Genomic DNA, 23,972 nt, shown 5'->3' on the forward strand with positions numbered 1-23,972 from the left:
GTTCCAGCTCCCTGCGGGGCGGAGCCGGTGCCCGCGGTCCCTGAGCCCCGCGCTCCCGCGTCCGTCCTGAGACCCGGGCCCGGAGGGCGGCCCGCGCCCCGTGTCAGGGTCCTGCCCGCGGCCGGCTGTCCGCGCATCGTCTCCGGGGCCGTGAGCCGTGTCCGCACAGCGCCCGGTGGGGGAGGAGCCCGAGCAGCCCGAGGCCGAGGCGGAGATGGCGGCCGCCCAGGTGAGGGTGCGTCCGGCCGGGGCTGGGCCCGCGTTTCCCCCTGAGCTGCTCTGCGTTTAGAACTGGCGCTCGGTTCCTTCTCTGCTTCTGACGTCCTGCCTTCCCAGTGTGCTCACCTGCTCTGAAACCTCTTTTAAAAATGCAACTCAGGCTTAGGTGTGTACAAGGGTCGGCCACCCCAAGATGTGCCATTGGGACAAAATGAGTAGTTTATGAGTTGCAAAACCATCAGGGCACGAAAGACTCAGAATGAATCTTTGACCTCCCACCCACAACTGCGTGAAAAGAATTTAGCTGGACGCATTACTCCAGGAGGAGGGCTGTCACCTAGATAGTTGTACCTACATAACGTAACCTGGGAGGGATGCGGGTGAGTCTGATCAGGAGCCAGATAATGTGTTTAAAACCTCATTGCTGCCGTTTACTGCCTGTTTGGCAAAATAATTTCATAAGAGAATATGCTTCTTACAGATAATTTTCGTTTTCTTGTATTAATTTATGAAAAGCTGTTAGAATGATGTAACTAGTAAATGTTCACTAAGGAGTATGTCCATTTTATTGGTATTATATTAGAATCTGAAATTGCCAGGAAAATGTTTCACAAGGGTTCTTTCACTGGAGTTCTCCCTCTTTGTTATTCAAAACGGAACCGGAGTTCTGGGCTAAGGCCTTCTTAGAAAAGCAGGCTCAAAGCCCATCCCAGAAATCCTGAATAAGCAGCTGCATTTTTAGATGTCCAGTTCCCTGTAGTGAAATTCTAATTCACGTTGGAATGTGAGGAGTGCATTTCTAAGTTACCTAAACTTTCCATCTAAGACAAATACACAAGTATTCTGTAGGCTCTAAACACAGTTCTCAACACTGTGTATGCCTGTGTCGGTGCCTGTAATGTGTAATTGATGTTGCGGAAAGACAGTCTTTGATGTAGTTCTGTGGGTCATAGGTCATATTCCCTGAGATTCACACAACACACTTCAGGGCGTCTTACTGTGCTGGGAATGGTCTCATGGGATAAAGCTGGACATTGACCTCGGTCAGAGCAAGTTTTTCTTGCTCTGTCTTCTCACCTTAGGAAAGATTATGACCTCTGGTGTTATCCACTCGGTAACTTATCTCACCTTCATGGTTGTGGCCGTAGAATTCTCCCAGGAGGAGTGGGAATGCCTGAACCCTGGTCAGCAGGAATTGCAACCAGGGATTATAGCTCTGAATTCTGGGGGGGAAAATATAGATTTGGAGAACTGTGGTCATCATCCAGTGCTTGTGAATTAAGTTGCACCGGCTTCTCTGACAGTTAAAAGTAGAACAAAATCTCTTTTAGATTTGACCTTCATCCTTTTGTGTTTTTCCCCTATGAACACTGTTCTGTTTCTACTTCTGGTCATGAGTGGGGTGTCAGCATTTGCTTATGTTTACTTGTTACAAAATATCTGTACCTGTTGGCACTGAATTGTGCAGATGAATCAAATTTAAGTGAAGCTGGGTTGTGTAAATCAGTCCACTGAAGTAGTGTAAACTATTGGTAGCATGTTCTAACTTCTACTTGAATCTCTCTGAAAATCCTGCTCAGGAGGTTCAGTTGTCTGCTGGTTAGAGTAGGCGGTTAGCAAGATACAAGCAGCAGAGAAAAAGGGAGACTTGGAAGCCAATGCCCTTCCTAGGTGGGCTTATACCTACCCTTTGCCTAAAGGGAAAAGGAGAACAGAGCTGGGAAATCCCGAAGCTGACATCCGAGCAAATGACACCAAGACTTGGGTGAGAATGACCTTTGCTCGTTCACTTGATCAGTAGAATTCCACACACACACACAGCCGCCCCCGTGGGTTTTCCTGTCTGCACTAGAGTCAGAGCCTGCACAGACCCGAGCAGTGATCTGATCTGAACCTGCTAACCCCGCCCTCCCACTTCCTGTAAAACCGAGCGTTCAGATAAGCGGGGCTGGGCCTGGCCCCCCGGCTGCCTGCACAGCGCACTGTCCCCTTGCTCAGTGACTCTCTCTCCTGGCCCTCCTCGCTTTGTGTCCTTGTCCGAGGCTGTGGAGGAGGGGGAGAAAGACCCCTTCCGGGACCTCGCTCAACTTAAATGTAGGAGCAGCTCAGAAGCCTGAAGGTCGGGAAGCCCCCACTCTGCTCGGTCACGTGACTCCTCCTGGAGGTTCTGGGAGGGGCCGTGAGACCCGCCTGCTGTGCTCCCGCCCCTCGGCCCAGCGCTCACTGTGCTGCTCACTTTGTGACAGGGTTGCCACGACTGTCCTCACACGGGTCACTTTCAGGTGTGTCCGCCTGCAGGATCCTGGAGAAAGGGTCACAAACACTCCAAAGGGCCCCGTGGAGAAGCTCCCTAGAAGCTTGTGATGGTTTTGTTTTTTTTGTAATTAGCAACTGAAAAAGGCTCTCTGAAGGTGTCCCCCCTAAGCCCGCGCTCCCTTAGCTGCTGTAGGGGAAGGGGCGGTGAGGTCACAGGATCCCGAGGCCTGGCTCTGCGTTTGCCCTGGGCACTTGCCCTTCCGAGGAGCTGGGCGTCCCCACAGCAGGAAAGAGGGGCTGTTTTGTATTTCTGCTGGAGAGGCGGGGTCTGTGATGAGAGCAGGGCTGTCAGGAGTCTGGTTCACTGATCCTGTTGGAAAGAAGTGATGCTCCCGGGTGTGAGCTCAGTCCAGTATCAAAGCCACGCAGGAAGGAGGAATAATTGCAGAGGCATGAGCTGAGCTAACAAGGCAGTTGGGGTCCCTCACCTCACACCCTTTTGAGATGGTTCCTAATGTGATTTCATATCATTGACAAGACAGTTTGGTGTTTAATCAACATGATAATGAAACCTGATTTTTAAGGGACGCAGAAAGGAATGCAGTTCTGAGATGAATGTCCTTGTCCAGCCGCCTTACAGGAATCAAAAACTAAATTTCAGGATTCCTAACTTTGTGCTTACAACCCGTTCATGCTTGTGATAAAAAGCAGGATGACTGTTTGGATCCTGTCATCCTGTGCAGAATCAGCGCATTTGAGTTCCTGCTGCCAGACTAGAAACGTTTTCTCTAACTCTGGACATGTTGTGATTAAGGGAGACACTAATTGTGGTCATGCTGAAAATCCCTGTAGCCTGTAAATTTGGGTCTGTTGACCCTCCTGAAGTTAGGGAAACAGCATGTGTAGAAAAGGTAACTTTCTGAGTTTCAGACAATAGCTGTTGGGATTGAATGGATCTTGTGATAATACATTTGGTTTAAAAATAGTCTAATACCAATTCACAAAAATCTGCAGATCATAAAACAACACCAGATTTCATGCTCTGGAGATACAATGTTGTGCATGGGTCACATTTTAATATCTTTTATAAGGCAATCATCATTGCTGTTTTCACATATTTGGATTCAAATTATGACTGACTATTGTTCTTGTTTTACACAATATCACAGCAGTGATGTGATCTGTGGGCCTCGGGCAGGTAATCACAGTTTGTGCTATTTGTATGTTGAACATCTGTCCACTTGGCTCAGGGGCTCTGTGCCATATCCTCCTGTTAGTAATTTCCCACTTGTCATTAAGGATCTCAGAGAATTTGCTGAGAGATGTTCACAAACCACCCTATTTAGTCTAGAAAACTCCATTTTCTTCTCAGTTTCACTGCACTTGTAGTTTGCTTTGGAAAATGAAGGGGGTCTCCTTTGCTCCCTGTTGATTTTGGCTCAAGTGGGGGTCTCCACCAGGCAGCCTGGGTTGTGCAAGTTTGCTTTTCATGCCCCACTCCTGTCACAGACCTACTGTTTCTTATTATATTTTGCATTTTCAAAAAGAAAAGAACATATATATCATATACTTAACATATGTATTAGTGTCTTCAAATTCTAAAACATAACTGGGCACCTATGATAAATGTAGCAAAAAGATTCAAGGAAATAGAAGAGTCAGAAACAGTAGCTTTAATTTTAGTTTTTATCATTTGTCTGGGTTTCCTTTATTTAAAGATAGAAAAAGCATCATCCATAAATGATAAATGGATTTGCAAATGAATATATGTCTTATTTTCTGACAGAATTTTTGGCCTTCTTAGTTTTAACTTGCATACTTAGGTTTTAATATAGGGATGTGTGTTCAAATGTAGAAGTTACTAGGTCAAGTCTGTGCTGGTTGGTTCGTTTGTGTCTGTTCCTCTCAGTTTAGGAAACTGCTGTGAGCCTCCTTTCAGGTTGATGACAATACTCATCTGTGTATTCCTCTTGATAAATTCTAGGTTGGATAAAGTGGGTTAAAACCAGGCTCTACTATTTACTGTGTGTTTAAAAAAATATCCTCATATGTCAGTGAGATTAATGTTCTTGTGGATTATTTTTGAGTACTGTGCATCAGTTCATGAAGAGCTGTTAGAGTACCATCTAGCATATAGTAAATGTCCTAAGTGGATTGTGGGTGCCCTTCTTGCTGTGATTTAAGAGACCCCTTTTGCCATAAAATGTTTAGTTCAGTGCTACTTATGAATATTTTCCCCATGGTATTTCACTGCTTTGTAATTCAAAAATGTGGCCCTTGGAGGGAGAGTTCTTAGCCTCACTGGTGAGCCTGCTGGAAATGCAGAAACTGAGGAACCAGGCAGAATACCTGAATCATTCTCTGCATTTTAAAATCAGGAGATCTTCATTGTTCTACATATTAAATTTGATAGGTAAACTTCTAGTGGACCATGACTGCCATTGAGAAATATATACAATTTAATAGGTACGTTATTGACTTGGTACTTAAAAATGTACATGCCTGTATTGATTCCTCAATTATATGCCTTATCTCCCATATAATTATAGTGTCTACAGTGGTTTTGTGGATTTACATCATCCTCTTTCCTCAACGTTAAAGGAACATTATAGAATATTGTTTTGTTGAAAATCCTTCCGGTCACTCACCCAGGCCCAGACCAGTTCTCTTACCTCTCACTGTCACTTTGACTCAGCTTGTGACTCTGTTTATAGCCACTTGGTAAACGTGGTTATTTTTGTTCCTTTGTTCTTTACACATCAGGGACTGTTGACCTTCGGGGACGTGGCCGTCAGGTTCTCCCAGGAGGAGTGGGAATGCCTGGCGCCTGCCCAGCGGGCCTTGTACAGGAGCGTGATGCAGGAGAACTACAGGAACCTGGTGTCTGTGGGTGAGAAATTGGATTAGGAATTGGGGTGTGGAGGTTGGAGGGGCAACTTCATGTCCTGGATGGAGGAAGACAAGGAGGTAAAGAATTACCTACTGGCCTTAACAGGCTGAGCTCCTTCAGTAACATTTTGTTGACTAACTTACTGGTGCCTCCAGGGGAAATGACCTGTGGTCCCTCATAACTGCCCATCTCTGTAAAGTGCCTTCTGACACTTTATTTTATTCTTATGGTTCCTGTTTGGTTGACAGTTGCCCTATTACTTTAATGATCAGTAACTTGTAAAGAATGTTTCTGGCCTATTTCAAGGGGCCCTGTTGAACATTATGTCCCCAGAAGTTAATTCGCATTATACTTGGGAATTGGTCATTTTAGTGTCCCCATTCCCCCCTCTCTCCGCCCACTGCAGCACCTGGCAACTACCAGTCTGTCCTGTTCCTTCGGGTTTGTTTTTTTTTAATATTCCACGTATGAGTGAGAACATGTGGTATTTCTGTTTCTCTGACTGACTTCATTTATCTCCAAGACCTCAAGATTTATCCACATGTGTGCAAATGGCTGGCTTTCCTCCTTGATGACTAAATAGGATTCCACTGTGTGTGTGTATGTGTGTGTAGATCTATGTCGCACACTTGATTTACCCATTGATGGACACTTGGCTTGTTTCCACGCCTTGGTTAATGTAAACAACAGTGCGGGGCATTATGGATGCATACATTTCTTTGCAATCCTGATTTTATCACCTTCAGATACACACCCAGAAGTGGAATTGCTGGATTACATGGTAGTTGTGTTTTTAATTTGTGAAGAGACCTCGTAACTCTTTTCCAAAGTCACTGCTACAGTTTGTAGTTCTGCAACACTACACAGGTTCCCTTTTTCTTTTTTTCTTTTTTTTTTTTGCGTCCTCACCAGCCCTTGTACCGCTCTCTGATAGGTACATTCTGACAGGTATGAAGGGAGAGTTACTGTGGGTTGGACGGGCATTTCCCTGATGAGCAGCAGTGTTGATCATCTTTTCATGTGTTTGTTGGTCATTCGAAATCTGTCTTGAAAAACGACTATTTGGGTCTTTTGCCCATTTTTTATCAGATTATTTTTTACCTATAGACTTATATGAAATCCTGTATTTGCTACTAAGCCCTTATCAGATACTTGGTCAGCCAATATTTTCTTCCATCCTGTAGGTTGCCTATTCATTTTTTTATTGTTTCTTTAGCTGTTGGGTAGCTTTTAATTCACTAGTTCGATGTCCTGTTGGTTTTTTCTTAGGAAGTCTGTGCTTTTGGTGCCATATCTGAAAACTCATTGCCGAGACCAGTATCAGAGAACATTCTCCAAATCTTTTCTTGTAGGAGTTTTGTTTTTTCACATCTTAAATTTAAGTCTTCAGTACATCTCAAGATAAATTTTTCGTGAGTAGGGGAGCTCCAGTTGCATTCTTTTGCATATGGTTATCCAGTTTTCCCATGGTATTTATTGAAGAGACTCTTTTTTTTCTTCATTGAATATTTTGCATCCTTTGTCAAATATTAGTTGAGTGTCTACACGCAGCCTTATGTTTGGGCCTTCAGTTCAGTTCCATTGGCATGTGTGTGTTTTCAAGGGTTGACATGACGTATGTCACTATTCCTTTGAGGTGTACAGCAGGTTGGTTTCACTGATATATGTTGTGAAATGATGAGCACATTTTCAACTAACAGCCATCTTTAATAGATGCAGTAAAAAGAAAAGAAGAAGAAAGAAAAAAATTGTCCTCCTGTGATGACCTCGCTTGGTACTTCGTCTCTGATCTCTCCTGTCTGTCACTGAGCAGTGTGGGCAGAAGGCCTCATGCTGTACGTTTTCTACCTAGTATTCATTTTTCATACAGCTGGAAGTTCTTAGCTTTTGACCACTTTCCCCTATTTCCCCCTCCTCCTATCCATTGTGTCCAGTCACCACAAGTCTTGTCTCTTTTTCTTTGAGTTTGTTTTTTTAATCCCACTGATAAGTGAGATCATATAGTATTTGTGTTTGACTGACTCACTGACTCCACTTAGCCTGTAACACCTTCACGGTCCAACTACGTTATTGCCAGGGCTAGGATTCCTTTTTAAGTTGCTGAGTAACATTCCATTTTATATATGTACTACAACATCTTCATCCGCACATCCGTCAGTGGACATTAGGTTCTTTCCATGTGTAGTCTGCTGTAAATAATGCTGCTGTTAACATGGGGTGGTGCTGATGCTTATGAATTTGCGGTTTATTTATTTATTTTTTTGTATATATTCCCAGAAGTACAATTTCTGGGTGATGATAGCTGTTCTCTTAATTTTTTAGGAATCCTTCCAATTGTTTCATAATGGCTGTAAGAGTTTACAGTCCCACCAACAGTCAACAAGAGCCCCCTTCACATCCATAGTAGCACGAGGTGTCTTTTGCCTGATGATGATGTTCCAACAGGCATGAGGTGCTGTTTATTGTGGTGTTGATCTGCATTTCCCTTCCCTAAGGACTACTGATGTTCAGCATGTTTTCTTATACCTTCTAGACTTTTCTAAATCTTTGGAGAAATGTCTGTTCAGGTCCTTTGCCTATTTTTTAATTGGGTCATTTCTCATTTTGCTTTTGAGTTGTATGGTTTCTTTATGTATTTTGGATATTGAACCCTTATCAAATAGAATGTTTGCAAATAGTTTTTCTCATTCCATATGTTTTCTTTTTACTTTGTTGCTATTTTCTTTTGCTGTGGAGATGCTTTTTCATGGGATGTAGTCTCATTTGTTTATTTTTGTGTTTGTTGCTTATGCTTCATGTGTCATATCCAAAAAATCACCAAGACCCAAGTCAAAGAGCATCATTCCTATGTTTTGTAACAGGAGTTATATGGTCTTTTTTTTTCCTTTTTTTAAAATTTTTTGTTTCGGTATCATTAATATACAATTACATGAGCAGCATTATGGTTACTAGACTCCCCCCATCATCAAGTCCCCACCACCTACCACATTACAGTCACTGTCCATCAGCGTAGTAAGATGCTATAGAATCACTACTTGTCTTCTCTGTGTTGCACAGCCCTCCCTGTGCCCCCCCCACATTATACATGCTAATCATAATGCCCCTTTTTCCCACTTATCCCTCCCTTCCCACCCACCCTCCCCAGTCCCTTTCCCTTTGGTAACTGTTAGTCCATTCTTGGGTTCTGTGAGTCTGCTGCTGTTTTGTTCCTTCAGTTTTTTTCTTTGTTCTTATACTCCACAGATGAGTGAAATCATTTGATACTTGTCTTTCTCTGCCTGGCTTATTTCACTGAGCATAATACCCTCTATCTCCACCCATGTTGTTGCAAATGGTAGGATTTGTTTTCTTCTTATGGCTGAATAATATTCCATTGTGTATATGTACCACATCTTCTTTATCCATTCATCTACTGATGGACACTTAGGTTGCTTCCATTTCTTGGCTATTGTAAATAGTGCTGCGATAAACATAGGGGTGATTCTGTCTTTTTGAATCTGGGATCCCGCATTCTTAGGGTAAATTCCTAGGAGTGGGATTCCTGGGTCAAATGGTATTTCTATTTTTAGTTTTTGAGGAACCGCCATACTGCTTTCCACAATGGTTGAACTAATTTACATTCCCACCAGCAATGTTAGGAGGGTTCCCCTTTCTCCACATCCTTGCCAACATTTGTTGTTGTTTGCTGGCACTATTTCTTGAAGATTGTCTTATCTCTGCTGAATATTCCTGGCACCTTTGTCAAATAATAGTTGATGCAGTATGATTCCATTTATTTCTGGGCTCTGTATTTTGGTTTATTGGTCTGTTTGTCTGTTTCCCTGCAAGTACCATATTGGTTTGATGACTAGCTTTATTGTACACCTTGAAGTCAGAGTGTGGTGCCTCTTAATTAGTGTTTCTCAGGATTTCTTTGGCTATTTGGGATCTTTTTTGTGGCTTCATGTAAATTTCAGGATTGTCTTTTCTAATTATGTAAATAATACCACTGGCATCTCTATAGGGATTGCATTGAAAATATAGATGGTGTATTGGAAGTACTGACATATTAATAATATCAGTCCTTCCAATCCATGAACATCGGATACTACTCCATTTATTCTTATCTTAGATTTCTTTCATCAATTGTTTTATTAGAGTTTTCAGAAAAGAGATCTTTGACCTCTTCAGTTTAATTTATTCTTAAGTATTTTATTGTTTTTGATGCTGTCATAAATGGGAGCAGGTCATTTTCTTTTCAGAAGACTCATTGTCCATGTATAGAAATTCTATTGATTTTTTTCTTTGTTGATTTTACATACTGCAACCTTACCAGATTCATTGACTAGAGCTAGGAGTTTGTTGGTTGAACCTTCAGAATTTTCTCTCTAAAATCATGTCATCTGCAAGTACAGAAAGTTCTTCCCTTCTAAACCTGATAACTTTTATTACTTCTTCCTAAAACTTGGACTTCCAGTAACTATTGGTAGGAATCCTATTCCAGTAGGATTGGTAGGAATGGGAAGGCTCCTTTTGTTCCTGATCTTAGAGGAAAAGGTTTCAACCTTTTACTATGGAGTATGTTACTGAGAACTTGGCAAATATGGCCTTTTATTATGAGATATGTTCCTTCTAGGCCTAATTTGTTAAGAGTTTTTATTATGAGTGGATGTTGAATTTTATCAAATGCTATTCTGTACCTATTGAGATAATCATAATGATGCTTTTTATTTTATTTTTCCATTAATGGAATCTATTACATCATTTGCCCATGTTGAACTATTCTTATGTTCCAGAATAAGTCCCACTTGATCATCGTGAAAGATCCATTTAATGAACTGCTGAATTCAGTTCAGCAATATTCTGTTGGGAATTTTCACATCTGTGTTGGTCGGTGATAATTGGCTTATACATTCTTTTCTTTTTTTTTTTTTTTTTTTTTTTATTGAAGGGTAGTTGACAACAGCATTGCATTACATTAGTTTCAGGTGTACAACACAGCGACTCAACATTTATATACATGATAGTTCTAGGTACCAGGTATCACCATACCAAGTTGTTACAATATTTTGACTATATTCCTTATGCTATACATTACATCCCGGTTACTTATTTATTTTACAATTGGAAGTGTGTTTATATATATATATATATATATATATATATATATATATTGTGAGGGCATCTCTCATATTTATTGATCAAATAGTTGTTAACCACAATAAATTTCTGTATAGGGGGGTCAATACTCAATGCACAATCATTAATCCACCCCAAGCCTAATTTTCGTCAGTCTCCAATCTTCTGATGCATAACGAACAAATTCTTACCTGGAGTACAAATTCTTACATAGTGAATAAGTTACATGGTGAACAGTGCAAGGGCAGTCATCACAGAAGCTTTCGGTTTTGTTAATGCATTATGAACTATACACAGTCAGTTCAAATATGAATATTCATTTGATTTTTAAACTTGATTTATATGTGGATACCACATTTCTCTATTATTATTATTTTTATATACATTCTTTTCTATAGTGTCCTTTCCTAGTTTTGGAGTCAGGGTGATGCTGGCCTGGCCAAGTGAATTTGGGTGGGTTTCTTCCTTTGTGATTTTTTGGAAGAGCGCAGAGGACTACTGTTAAGTCTTAAATGTTTGGTAAAATTTACCACTGAAGGCATCTGTTGCTGATCTTTGCTCTTTTGGAAGATTTTTTACTACTGAATCACTCTCCTTACTCTAGTAACTGATCTATTCAGATTTTGTATTTCTTACTGATTCAGTCTTGGTTATTGTATATTTTGAGAATTTTTCCACTTCTTCTAGGTTGTTTAATTTGTTGGTGTATAGTTGTTCATAGAGGCCGTTTTTCATCCCTTGAATATCTGTGGTGTCAGGAGGCACCTTTGTCATGTCCCGTTGTGTTGATTTGGTCCCTTCTCTATTTTGTTGGTCAGTGTGACAAATGGTTTCTCAATATTGTTCACCCAGGCAGTGAAACAAGTCTTACTTTCATTAATCCTTCCTGTTACTTATTTCTGTTTTTGATCTTTATTTCCTCCTTCTGCTAACTCTGGGCTCATTTTGTTCTTTTTTCTAGTTCCTTAAGGTGTAGAATTAGGTTGTGCATTTGAGATCTTTTTAATATGGGTCATTATTGTTATGAATTACCTTTTAGAACTGGTCTCATTACAACCTGTAAGGTGACAGATATGCCTCCTTTTTTGTCTCAAGGAACTTACTAATTTCCTCTCTTAATTTCTTCAGTCCCTGGGTTGTTGAAGAGTGTTGTTTAAGTTCCATGTGTTGGCGAATATTCTGGTTTTCCTCTTGTTTATTTCTAGTTTTATGCTCTTGTGATCAGAGAAGATAATCTGTATGACTACAGTCTTCTTTGATTTACTAAGACTTGTTTCCTGGCATAACATATATCATCTATCCTAGAGAATATTCTGTATGCACTTGAGGAAGCATATGGATTCTGCTGTTGTTGGGTGGGATGTTCCGTGTGTTTCTCTGAGGTCCGTTTGTTCTGTAGTGCTGTTCAGTTCCACTGTTGCCTTTATGATTCTGTGGATGATGCGTCCCTCTTTGAGAGTGCAGTATTCATGTCCCCAGTGTTGTATTTTTTAATACAATAATGTCTGTTAAATTTTGCTTTATATGTTTAGTTGCTCTAATGTTTGGTGCATATATATATAATTTTTGATGATCTTGATGTATTTACCTCTTTATCATAATGTAATGACCTTCTCTGTGTCTCTACCATTTTTAGTTTATGATCTATTTTGTCTGATAAAAACTACTTATCTGTCTTTTTGTTTTGCACACCATTTGCTTGAAATGTCTTTTCCCATCACTTCCGTCAGTCCATGAGTGCTTTTATAAGACAAAAGTGAATTTCTTCTGGCTGGCATATTCCTGACCTTGTCTGTCTTTTTATCCACTCAGCCTTTCTGTATCTTTTTAACTGGATATGAATCCCTTTGTGTTTAAAGTAACTGTTGATAGATAAGCCCTTAATATTGCCATTTCATAATTGCTTTGTGTACCTGTTGTCCTTGTTTCTTATCCTGCTGCCTTTTTTTCTGTTCTGATGTCTTTTCATATCCTATTGGCTGTGCCTTCTAATCTTTTGGGTAATTACTATAGCAGGTTCCCTCGTGTTCACCATGAGGCTTAGGTAAAATGCCTTGAATGCATAGCGCCTTATTTGAAGGTGATAATCACTTAAATTAGATGGAATATACAAACTTTACATTTCTCTTGTCTCCCTACTCATATTTTAGCTTTTTGGTGTTAATATCTATGTTTTTTAATATCATATATCTAGTAATAAATTGTTATGGTCAAGACTATTTTAATTTATTGTAAGTTTGGTGTGTCTTGCCAATGGGTTTCAGTCCCAGGCAAGTTCACTGTGGATTCAGTGTGACCAAAGAAAATGACAGCAAAACATTCTTGGGGATGAAAGGGTTATACCCAACTTTATTTCCAGGTGGCAGGTCAGTCACTAGAATCCCACTCACTCAGAGTGAGTCTGCATACAGCAAGCCCGTCTCTGCCTCTGGGTCCCTCTGTCCTCACAGCCGTCCCGCACATTTGCCCCACACAGCCATCCTCTGGGCCTCTGTCCTTGACGCTGCCACCACTCCAGCCTCTGCTCTGCTCTCCTGCAGCCTTGCAGCCGTGCCACCGCGTCGCACCCAGAGCACTGGGTGGAGCTCTTTTTATAGAGTCAACAGCCATGTATTGCCCACAGGTGTGCAGTGAGCCAGTCAACCAGGGCCAGGTGAGAATCCTGGCCACAGGAACCCTCATTTTATCCACAGATCTATAGGTGTAAAGGACACAACCACCATTACAATATTAGAGAATCTAACTTTGAGTATATATTTACCATGAGAAGTGAGTTTTTTTACACATTCGTATTTTTACACTTAGTATCTTTATTTCCACTTGAAGAATACTGGAAGAAGCGAGAAACTTTCTGTTCAGAAAACTGCCGTGTCAGAGAAAGACAAGTACCAAATGATTTCCCCTATTTCTAGAGTATAACAACGAAGCAAAACTGAAGGAACAAAACAGAGTAAAACCCCTTTACCAAAGTGGAGGGGTGTGGGAGGGCAGGTGGGGAGGGAGGGAGAAGGGGACTGAGGGGTGTTATGATTAGTACACATGGTGTGGGGGGGTCACGGGGAAGACAGTGCAGCACAGAGAGGACAAGTAGGAACTCTGTGGCATCTTACTACACTGATGGGCAGTGACTGCAATGGGGTGTGGGGGGGTGGGACTCAATAATATGGGTGAATGTAGTAACCACAGTGTTTTTCATGTGAAACCTTCATAAGTGTGTATATCAATGATACCTTAATAAAAAATAAAGAATACCAAAAATAAAAAGAGAGAGAAAGGGAAAACTGCCATGTATTTGGAATCGCTTGTACATGGTGAGTCAACTTCTCTTGATCCTTTCAAAATTTTTTGTTTCTTTTTGACTTTTGATAATTTAATTATAATGATTGTCAATCTTTTTGGATTTAACTTAAAGGGGGCCCCTTGTTGCTCAAGAATCTGTATGTACATTTTTCTCCCCAAGTTCGGGAAGTTCTCGCCCATCATGCCTAAAATAGCTTCTTGTTGTTTTGTCTTTCTCTTCCTCTGGGATTCCTAGAATGCATGTTTTTTTCTTTTGCTGAGTTTTGAGTCCTGTAAATTTTCTTGTCTTTTTTGTTCTTTTTGCTCTTAGTCTCTGACTCAGAAATTTCAAATTATCTCTCTTCTAATTCACCAATTCTTTTCTTTTGTTTGGTTAAGTCTAACGTTGAATTTGAGTTCACTTGCTGCAATCTCCAGCTCTAAGATTTGTGTGTGCGTGTGTGTGTGCGAGAGAGACAGGAAGAAATAATTTCTACTCCTTTACTGAACTTCTTGTTAGTTCATGCACTGTTTCCTAATTTCATGTAGTTGTCTATGTGGTTGGAGTTCACTGAACTTTTTTAATAAGAGAATTCTGGATTACTTGTCAGAAAGTTTCTGTATCTCTATGTCTAGGATTAGGTATTGGAGCATTAAGCATTTCCATTGGTGTCGTGATTGTCTCTACATGATCATTGATTCCTTGAATTAATATCAGTACACTTGCGGAAGTGGTTTTCTCTTCGACATTAAATAGTTCACTTCACCAGGAATAGACCTTCACCAGTCAGAACAGCTTGGGGTAATGGATGGCCCTTCTGAGAGTGTCCCTGGGCAGGCAGTGCTTGGTATCAGTTCCCTGTTTAGCCATTGCCTGGCCTCTGCAATCAGGATTGTAGCTGGGCGGCCCCGGGGTTGCACTCCTGCAGTCAGGGCCCCGGGTCAGCGCCCCTCCTGGGTGGGGGGTGTGCTCGCTGTGCTCTGTGACCAGGGAGCCGTTATCTGGGCCCTGCAGGCCTCACTGCTCTGGCTGGTCCCAGGCTGCCTGCTCAAGCAGGACGGGGCCACTGGGTGTACGTGATGCTTGGGCAGGAAGGGCTGGGCCCTGCAGGCCCTCGGGTCTGACGGGTGCCTGAGCAGACGGTGCCCCCGGCTGGATTCTGTGTCCAGGCCGGGCTGCAGGCCGGGCTTTGTGGTCAGAGAAGGCCGCTGTGTTCTGCTGTAGGACAAGGGCACCAGCTGTGCTGTCACTATAGAAGGGGGCCCCCAGCTGTGTCCCGAAGTTGGGTGGGGGTAGAAATGATGGTCCAGGGTCAGTCATGGATGCTGTCAGGGCCTCCTTGTTGTTTGAGTCCACGGGCTCTGCTCATGACGGTGGGGTTCCTGGCTGGTCTGTCTGCCTGGATGAGGCCGCGGATTGTGTTCCACGCTCAGAAAGTATTGATCTGGGCTCCGTCGTGGGTGGGGCGGTAGGCTGGGCTCCAGGGCTGGGTGGTGCCCTCTGCGTGGTACCAAGGCTGTCCAGGGTTACTGTTCAGGATCCCTGGGCATGTGGCCTCAGAGACTCTCCTGAACGGTTGGGCAGCACTGCCGGCCTGGCTCTGCGTCCGTGAGTGGCTGCAGGAAGGGCCCTTCAGCTCCCCGGGTTCTCTGCTCACGTGGGTCTGGGGGCTCCCTCAGCAGGTGGATGTGGCTGTGAGCTTGCCTGTCTGCCCAGGGAGGGGTAAGAAATGGTTTCCAGAGCCAGCCCAGCTCGTGGACTGTGGGCCCACAGGAGGCAGAAGTGCCACCTCTGCTCGTGGCCAGGTGGGGTCCTGGCTCGTCCCTGAATGTGCACAGAACCTGTGGTGTGTCTCTGCAGACAGTAGCATCGGGGTCCTGGTGCTTGTGAACTGTGCTCCCTTCTCTGTCTGACCCCACAGTCAGGCCTCAGGGATCCCGTGGTGATTTATGGGAGGAGCAATCTGAGTGGGCTTCCTGATCAATATGCAGCAGTGTTGGGGGGCAGGGTGTCCACCTGAGGCTCTTGTTCCCACTGAAGAGTCTGCAGGTCTGGGGGTCCTGCATGGTGGGCTGCCCAGTGCGGCCACTCCCCTCCCCCTTCTAATGCCACCCTCCCAGGCTCTGGGGTCGGGTCCTGAGCTCCCCCTGCCCAGACCACATGGTGTCTAGTCTGAGATGTTTAACTGGTCCATCTTCTTGTGAAGGGGATTGAAGTTTGGAATAACCCATGTCTCTGTCTTGATCTTGTCACTCCTCCAGATGACAGTGTTAAATTCAATATGTCTTAAGTAACTATGGAGGTGGATTTGTTCAGATATAATCAAACGTAGGTGTACTGCCAATAAACTGAGGTATGTAATTGTGTGACTGTGCCTGTCAACCCTATTTTGTTAATACCTTGTATTAACAATAGTTGATGGTTGTTTCAAAGTGGGTAAATACATTGGAAGTAGTCTTAATTCACCTCTATTTGTTTATCAATCTATATTCTCTGTGTGAGAGAAACACTTTTGTGTGATAGTTTCACTTTTCTAAGTCATATTTATTTTGTAATCCATAATGAGTTGATTTCTGTATAAGGAAATGTTATAAGGAAATTGTCCTACTTCATTTTTCCCATGACCAGAATTGATAAAAAAATCGTTTGCTTTGTGTACCATCGGCCCTCTTGTCACAGCTCACTTGACAGGACACGGGCATTTAATTCTGGCCTTTCTCCTTCAGTTAGTCTCTGTGTCTGCTTATGCAAGTCCTAGTCTCTCTGTGTTACTGTCACCTTCTTACATATTTGGGATTGACTGGAAGCCTTACGCCAACATCCTTGAAGTTTGTACTGACTATCCCTGGTCTCCAGATTTTCATGCATTTTAGGATTTGTTTTGTATTTCTGAGGGAAGAATGTCATTGAGATGATACGGGGACTGCATTGAATCTGATCAATGGTTTTGCTACTAAGGGCATCTTAACTATTCTCCCTATCCATGAATATGGGATGTCTTCCCTTTTATTCATGTCATTTTATTCCTTCTGCATAATTGGGTAAATTTTGTTTTTATTACCGAAAATTGTTTTGCTTTGGCCTTCCAGCGGTATGTTGAAAAGATGCAGTGAAAGAGTGAATCCTTCCTGTTCCTGAGTGAAAAGGAAAATCTTTGTTTCCACAGTTGAGTATAATGTTTGCCTTAGGCTTTACACATATAACCTTTATGATGTTGAGGTAGTTTACTTCTCTTCCTCCCTTGATAAGTGTTTTTATCTTTAAAAGATTGTTAAACTTCTCAAAAGCCTTCTCTACATCAGTTGAGATAATCACGTATTTTTCTTCCTGTCCTTCTTGTGCTGTAGTATAAGGGTTATTTTTTTCTTCTCTGTTGAAACATTCTGTACGTCAGGAATGACTCCCGCATTGTCCTGCTGCCTGAGCCTGCACTGTGCCATCCGATTGTGTGCTTGGATTTCTTGAGGGATTTTGCATCCGTAGTCATCAGAAGCTTTGAGTCACTTTCTGTTCTGGTTGTGTCTTGGCTCTGGTGCCAGTGTCACATTGGCCTTATAGGAAAGGGTTTGGAAATACTCCTGCCTTTTAAGTTACGGAATATTTTAGGGAGAATGGGTTTAATTTTTCTCTGTCAGTGTTAGGATTAACAGGGGAGGCCATCTCCAGTGCAAAAGGGCTCTTTTGGGAGCTGCTTTTAATCTCTTTTTCTAGTATATTCATGTCTTCAAGTTTAAATATTGGTATATTGTTTTTAGAATTTACCCATTTCTTCTACAAATCCAATTTCGTCTACATATCCAATTTTTTGGCATATTGTTTTTCTAAAAAAAAAATCTGTTGTCCATTTTAATTTTGCATCTGTTGTATTGTCTCATCTTTAACCTCGGATTTTGGTTGAGTCTTCTCCAGTTTTTTTTTGTTAATTTATATAAGGATTCTCAGTATTGATTTTTTTCCAAACAAGCACTATTCGATTCACTGAATATATTTTTCTCCTATTTATTTTCTATTTTCCATTTAATTTATTTCTGCCCTTATTTTATTTATTGTGGTAAATTTGGACTTAGTAATTATTATTTTTGTAGTTCGTAATGTATAAATTTTGGTTGTTGATTTGAGATGTTTGTCATTGCTTGATATAAGCACCCATTGGTATAAATTACCCTTTTTAATACTGCTTTCTGTTTATCCCAAATGTTTTGGTACATTGTGTGTTTGCTTTTGTTTGTCTCAAATGTGTTCTAATTTTCTTTGCCTGTGTCATCTCTGAACATTGGTGTTGTAAGATTGTGTAGTTTACTTACTGCAGTTTTTTTTACTTTCCTTCTTTTTGTTATTGTTTCTGGTTTCAAACCATCGTGATGAGAACTGATACTTTTTCTATAATTTCAAGTTTCTACCTTTCTATCCCCTTTTCCTATTTCACACATACACGTTCTGCCACCCCTGCAAAGGATACCAGCAGTCTATTGTCTCTGTTTTGGGGGCTACTTCTGTTTTATTTCTTCCATTCCACATAAAATTGAAATCCTAAGGTCATTGTCTTTCTATGTCTGGCTTACTAGTTAACATGATGTCCTCTTCATCCATCTATGTTGTTGTAAGTGGCAAGATTTTCTTTTTCATACCTGAGTAATACTCCATTATAAATATACTGCATAATTTTATCCATTTATTTATTATTGGATATAGGTAGCTATCATATCTTGGTTATTGTTAAAGTTGGAGATTTTCTTGTCTTCTCTAGATGCCCAGTAGTGGAATTAATGTTCATTAAGTGTTTTTTGTCATTAGTTTTTGAGAAGTCTCCAAACTTCTGTCAGTCACAGCCAGAACAGTTTACAATTCCACCAGAAGTGTAGGAGGTTCCCTTCCCCCACATCCTCACCACCACCTATTATGTCTTATATTTTTGATGTTATCCATTCTGACTGTTGTGAAGTGATAGCCCTGTTGATTAGTGAAGTTGAGCATCTTTTCATGTGTCTTTTTTGGAAAAACGTCTATTACAGTCCTTTGACCATTCTCTAGTTGGATTATTTCTTTTGCTGACCTTGATTTGTGTGAATTTATTCTACCTGTGGGTATTAGCCTCATAGGAGACAAATCATTTGCAAATACATAGTCCTACCCAGTACATCTTCCTTTAATTTGGTTGACTTCTTTTCCTTTTGCTCCTCAGAACCTTTAAGTCATCCCACTTTTTAATTTTTCTTTTGTTTTCCCTTTCCTGGACATAACATACCAAGAAAAAAAATTTGTAATGACTGTGTTGAAGAGTTAACTGCTCTGTTCTCTTCTGGTAATTCTATGGTTTCAGGTCACATATTTGAGTCTTTTAATCTCGCTTCAGTTTAGTTTTTGAGTGGTATACAACAATTATGTAGATTCATTCTCTTTTGCATGTACTGTCCAGCTTTTACAACAGTGTTTATTGGAGACTGTCTCTTCTCCATAGTATATTCCTGCTTCTTCTGTTTATTAATCAACCATATAAGTAACAGTTATGAGATGAAAAGACAGCATAGAGAATATAGCCAGTAAATACTCTAGTAACTTGGTTTGGTAACTGATGGAAACTACGCCACCATGGTGAGCATTTAGTTATGTCTAAACTGGTCCAATCACTCTGTTGTACACCTGAATCCAATGTGATATTACATATCAACTATACTTCAGTGAAAAGATCCAAAAAAGAAATGATACTTTGTAAGATGTACGTTTTCCTAAAACTGCTTACACTTGTTTTATGGGCTAGTGTGTCATCTGTTCTCTATCATATGCCATTTGTTTATTAAGATTGTTTTTTCTGTTGTTTGGTGAGTGTTCAGCATATTTATTATATCTCAATTACCTCTTCACCTTATTGATCTTCCTCCAGGTGTTCTATCCATTACTGATTGTGAGATATTGAGTTTTCCTCTTGTTATTTTGTTGCCGTTTTTCAATACTGTCACTATTTGTTTCCTTTATGTAGGAGCTCTGATATTGGATGCAGAAATACACAGTATTTCAGTAGTTTTCTGTGAGGGTCTCATTGATCATTATGTCATGGTTATCATTGTGTGCTTCATAGTGTTTCACAAAGTCCAGTTTAACTGGAATGGCCACTCCTACTACCTCATGGTTACCTTTCGTATTGACCATCATTTTCACTGTCAGCTTCTGTGTTTCTAGATCTGCAGTGAGTCCCTTGTCGACAGGCTTGCAGTTGGTCCTTGTCTTTTTAATCCACACAGCCTCTCTCCTCTTTTCCATGGGAGTTTAATCCCTTTTAAACTTAGTGAATGGGAAGGCAAGCATTGTCCATTGCTTTTCTGTAAAACTTTCTGTGTGTTTTCTGGTATCTGTTCCACATGGTCATCTCCCTCTGCGGTCCTTTGTGTTTAGTGATTTTTCCATGATTGTGCATTCTTTTCTTTATTGTTTCCCTTTGAGTGTCTTCTATGTGTATTTTCTTGGATATTACATAAAACATGTTAAATTTATAACAATCTCTTAAAAGTTGACAACAATTTCAGGTCGTAAAACTACTCCTGCATATGTGCAGCTCATCACTTAATGCTGTTGATGGCACATTATACCTTCTTATTGTAAGTTCATTAAGTGATCATGAGTATTAAACTCCATGCCAGTATTAAAAATATTTTCTGCTCAAGTAATATTAGAAGCTTCAATGTGTGTGTATCTATTTACCATCAGTAGAGTGACTTTTAAATTGAACTACAGTTGATGTACGTTACTTTGTTCAGGTGTAAAACACTTATGTAGATTACTAAATTCACTACAATACATGTATAGTATTAATTTTTACATAGATCTTTAAAGTTACATGTACCTGGTTCTTGTGGGATAATTTGATTTTCTTATATATTTCAGCAGTTTCTTCTCATTCCAAAACAGCCTTGTTACCCCAGCATGCCATAAAAGACTCCTTCCAAACAGTGCCACCTGGAAGATCTGGGAGCTGTGTCCATGGGCATTTACACCTAAGGGCATGCTGGAAAAGTGAGGCTGAGCGTGGAGGGCAGGACGGCCGTCACGGAGGAGTGCAGAGCCACGGGAGGAGCCCCCGGAACAAGCTCCTCCCTGTCTGTGGGGACCCGCATCCTGGGGTGACTCAGGACACCACCCAGTGCAAGTCAGTTACTGTTGTAGCACAGTATGTTACTGTGAATAAATGTCATCATCTAGTTTTGAAACCTAAATTATCTCAGAAAGAAAACTTGGAAAATCTTAAAATTGAGGACTACCATTGTGCAAATAATCATTTCAGCCATTTTAAATATAGCAGTACATTAGATATTCAGTCATATAATCCTCAGGACCAACTATACAATGAAGAAAAAATGTGCAAATACGTTGAAATTGAAAATACCTTAAAGAAGGATTCATTTTTCCTCTGTGAACCAGTAATGCCCACTCATGCTAAAACCTACAGATTTGATAACTATCAGAGAGACTCTCTCCACCCAACATTGCTTAGTGAATGTCAGTGTCTAGACAGTGAAGAAGAACCTTCCACATATAATAAAAATAAGCAGGCCTTTAGTAAGTGCTCTAAATTAAATAATTGCCAAGGTATTTACATTAAAGAGAGAACACATCAATCCAAAGAACCTGAAATAAATTATAACAGAGGATCAATCCATAGAGAACATCAGAGAGCTCAGATTCCAGAAAACCATTACCCATGTAGTAAATGTGGACAAGTCTTTGAGGAATGGTCAGACTTTATTGTGCATCAGGGAATCCACATTGGAGAGAAGCCTCCCAGATACAAAAGATGTGGGAAAACATTCAAACGTTTCCCAAAAGTGTTTAAGCATCACAGAATTCACACTGGTGAGAAAGCTTGCAAATGTAAAGACTATGGGAAAGCCTTTAGTGAATCTTCCCATTTAAATAGTCAAGAGAAAATCCATCCTGGAAAGCAACCGTACCAAGGTAAAGAATGCGAGGAATCCTTAACTTGTTCCTCAGTTCTTACTGTGCACGAGAGAATCAATACAGGAGAGAAACCTTACAAGTGTAAAGAATGTGGCAAATCGTTTAAGTGGGCCTCACACCTTACTCGGCATCAAAGAATTCATTCTGGTCAGAAACCTTACAAATGTAGAGAATGCAGGAAGTCCTTTGCTTGTCCATCAAGTCTCACTGTGCACCAGAGGATTCATACAGGAGACAAGCCTTACAAGTGTAAAGAATGTGGCAAAGCCTTTAAGCAGGGCTCACAACGTACTCGACATCAGAGAATTCATACTGGGCAGAAACCTTACAAATGCAAAGAATGCAGCAAATCCTTTACTTATTCCTCATATCTTACTGTGCATCATAGAATTCATACAGGTGAGAAACCTTACAAGTGTAAAGAATGCAGTAAATCGTTTACTTGTTCCTCAAGTCTTAATGTGCATGGGAGAATTCATACTGAAGAGAAGCCTTTCAAGTGTAAGGAATGTGGGAAAGCCTTCAAGGGGGCCAAACTACTTAATCGACACCAGATAGTTCATTCGGGACAGAAACCTTATAAATGTACAGAATGCAGCAAATCCTTTACTTGGTGCTCAAATCTTACTGTGCACTATCGAATTCATACTGGAGAGAAGCCTTACAAGTGTAAAGACTGTGGCAAAGCGTTTAAGCGGGGCTCACATCTTAATCGGCATCAGAGAATTCATTCTGGAGAGAAGCCTTACAAGTGTAAAGAATGCAGCAAGTCCTTTACTTGTTCCTCAAGTCTCACTGCACATAATAGAATTCATACTGGAGAGAAGCCTTACAAGTGTAAGGAATGTGGCAAAGCCTTTAAGTGGGGCTCACACCTTACTGAACATCAGAGAATTCATTCTGGAGAGAAACCTTTCAAGTGCAAAGAATGCAACAAATCCTTTACTTGTTCCTCAAGTCTTTCTGTGCATCACAGAGTGCATACAGGAGAGAAGCCGTACAAGTGTACGGAATGCAGCAAATATTTTACTTGTTCCTCAAGTCTTAGTGTGCATGAGAGAATTCATACAGGAGAGAAGCCTTACAAGTGTAAAGAATGTGGAAAAGCCTTTAAGCGGGACTCACATCTTTATCGACATCAGAGGATTCATTCTGGACAGAAACCTTATAAATGTACAGAATGCAGCAAATCCTTCACTTCTTCCTCAAATCTTACTGTGCATCATAGAATTCATACAGGAGAGAAACCTTACAAGTGTAAAGAATGTGGGAAAGCCTTTAAGCGACGCTCACACCTTACTCGGCATCAGAGAATTCATTCTGAACAGAAACCTTAACAAATGTAAAGAATGCAACAAATCCTTCTTCCTCACATGTTACTGCACATGAGAGATTTCATACAGAAGAGAAGCCTTACAAGTGTAAGGAATGTGGCAAAGCCTTTAAGTTGATCTCACTCTGTACCGAATATCAGAATTAATTCTTCGCAGAAACCTTGCAAATGTAAAGAATGCTTCAAATCCTTGTTCCTCAGGTCTTTCTGTGCACCATAGAATTCATACAGGAGAGAGACTTTACAAGTATAAAGAATGTGGTACAACCTTTTCTCTGAGCTTATGTCTTATTACACATCAGAGAATTCATTGTGGACAGAAAACTTACAAATGTAAAGAATGCAGCAAATCCTTTACTTCTCCCTCAATTCTTAATGTGCATGAGAGTTTGTATTGGAGAGAAGCCTTACAATTGCAAGGAGTGTGGCAAAGGCTTTAAGCTGTGCTCAAGCCTGTCTGCACGCCAGAAAACTCATATTAATTGAAAGTTGATAGACCCACTCATATAGGAATGAGTTTTGTGTATACTGTAAATATAGGGTAATGAAGGTTTTCAGATGGGAGAGAGAAAAAAATCTCCAAATGGAAGACCATGGCAAAGCTGTCAACATTTCCTCACATATTGTACCTAAGAAAATATATAGTAGAGAGAAAACATACCAGTATGATTAATATGGAAACACCATTGTCCAAGACACAACACCGTAAAAACATGACAGTCATCATAATGGAAAGTAACTTTACAGGTGCAACATATGTTAAAAATTATTTAAGTGAAAATCTAACCAGGGAAGTTTTTTGTAAGAAAGCACTAAGACACTAACTTTTTTGAGGTTACTCTCAGAGTATTTGTTATAAAAATGATCCGAATTAGTAGCAATCAGATAAGTGACTTGGTACTTTGTGTTAATCTAAAAAGGGATGT

The 23,972-nt window shown here is 40.8% G+C and overlaps 1 protein-coding gene across 1 annotated transcript; it reads left to right on the top strand.

Moving 5' to 3' along the window:
* The first annotated feature begins 81 nt into the window (after window positions 1-81).
* Window positions 82-23,318, top strand: LOC118909797 (zinc finger protein 420-like). Its single transcript, XM_057496417.1, is given in 5 exon segments — window positions 82-229; window positions 5,239-5,365; window positions 20,643-23,047; window positions 23,049-23,077; window positions 23,079-23,318. Coding segments are annotated over 5 exon segments (2,691 nt in total). The 5' UTR covers window positions 82-214; the 3' UTR covers window positions 23,194-23,318.
* The last annotated feature ends 654 nt before the right edge of the window (window positions 23,319-23,972 follow it).

The sequence above is a fragment of the Manis pentadactyla genome, assembly GCF_030020395.1.
Source record: "Manis pentadactyla isolate mManPen7 chromosome 15 unlocalized genomic scaffold, mManPen7.hap1 SUPER_15_unloc_1, whole genome shotgun sequence".
Classification (NCBI taxonomy): Eukaryota; Metazoa; Chordata; class Mammalia; order Pholidota; family Manidae; genus Manis; species Manis pentadactyla.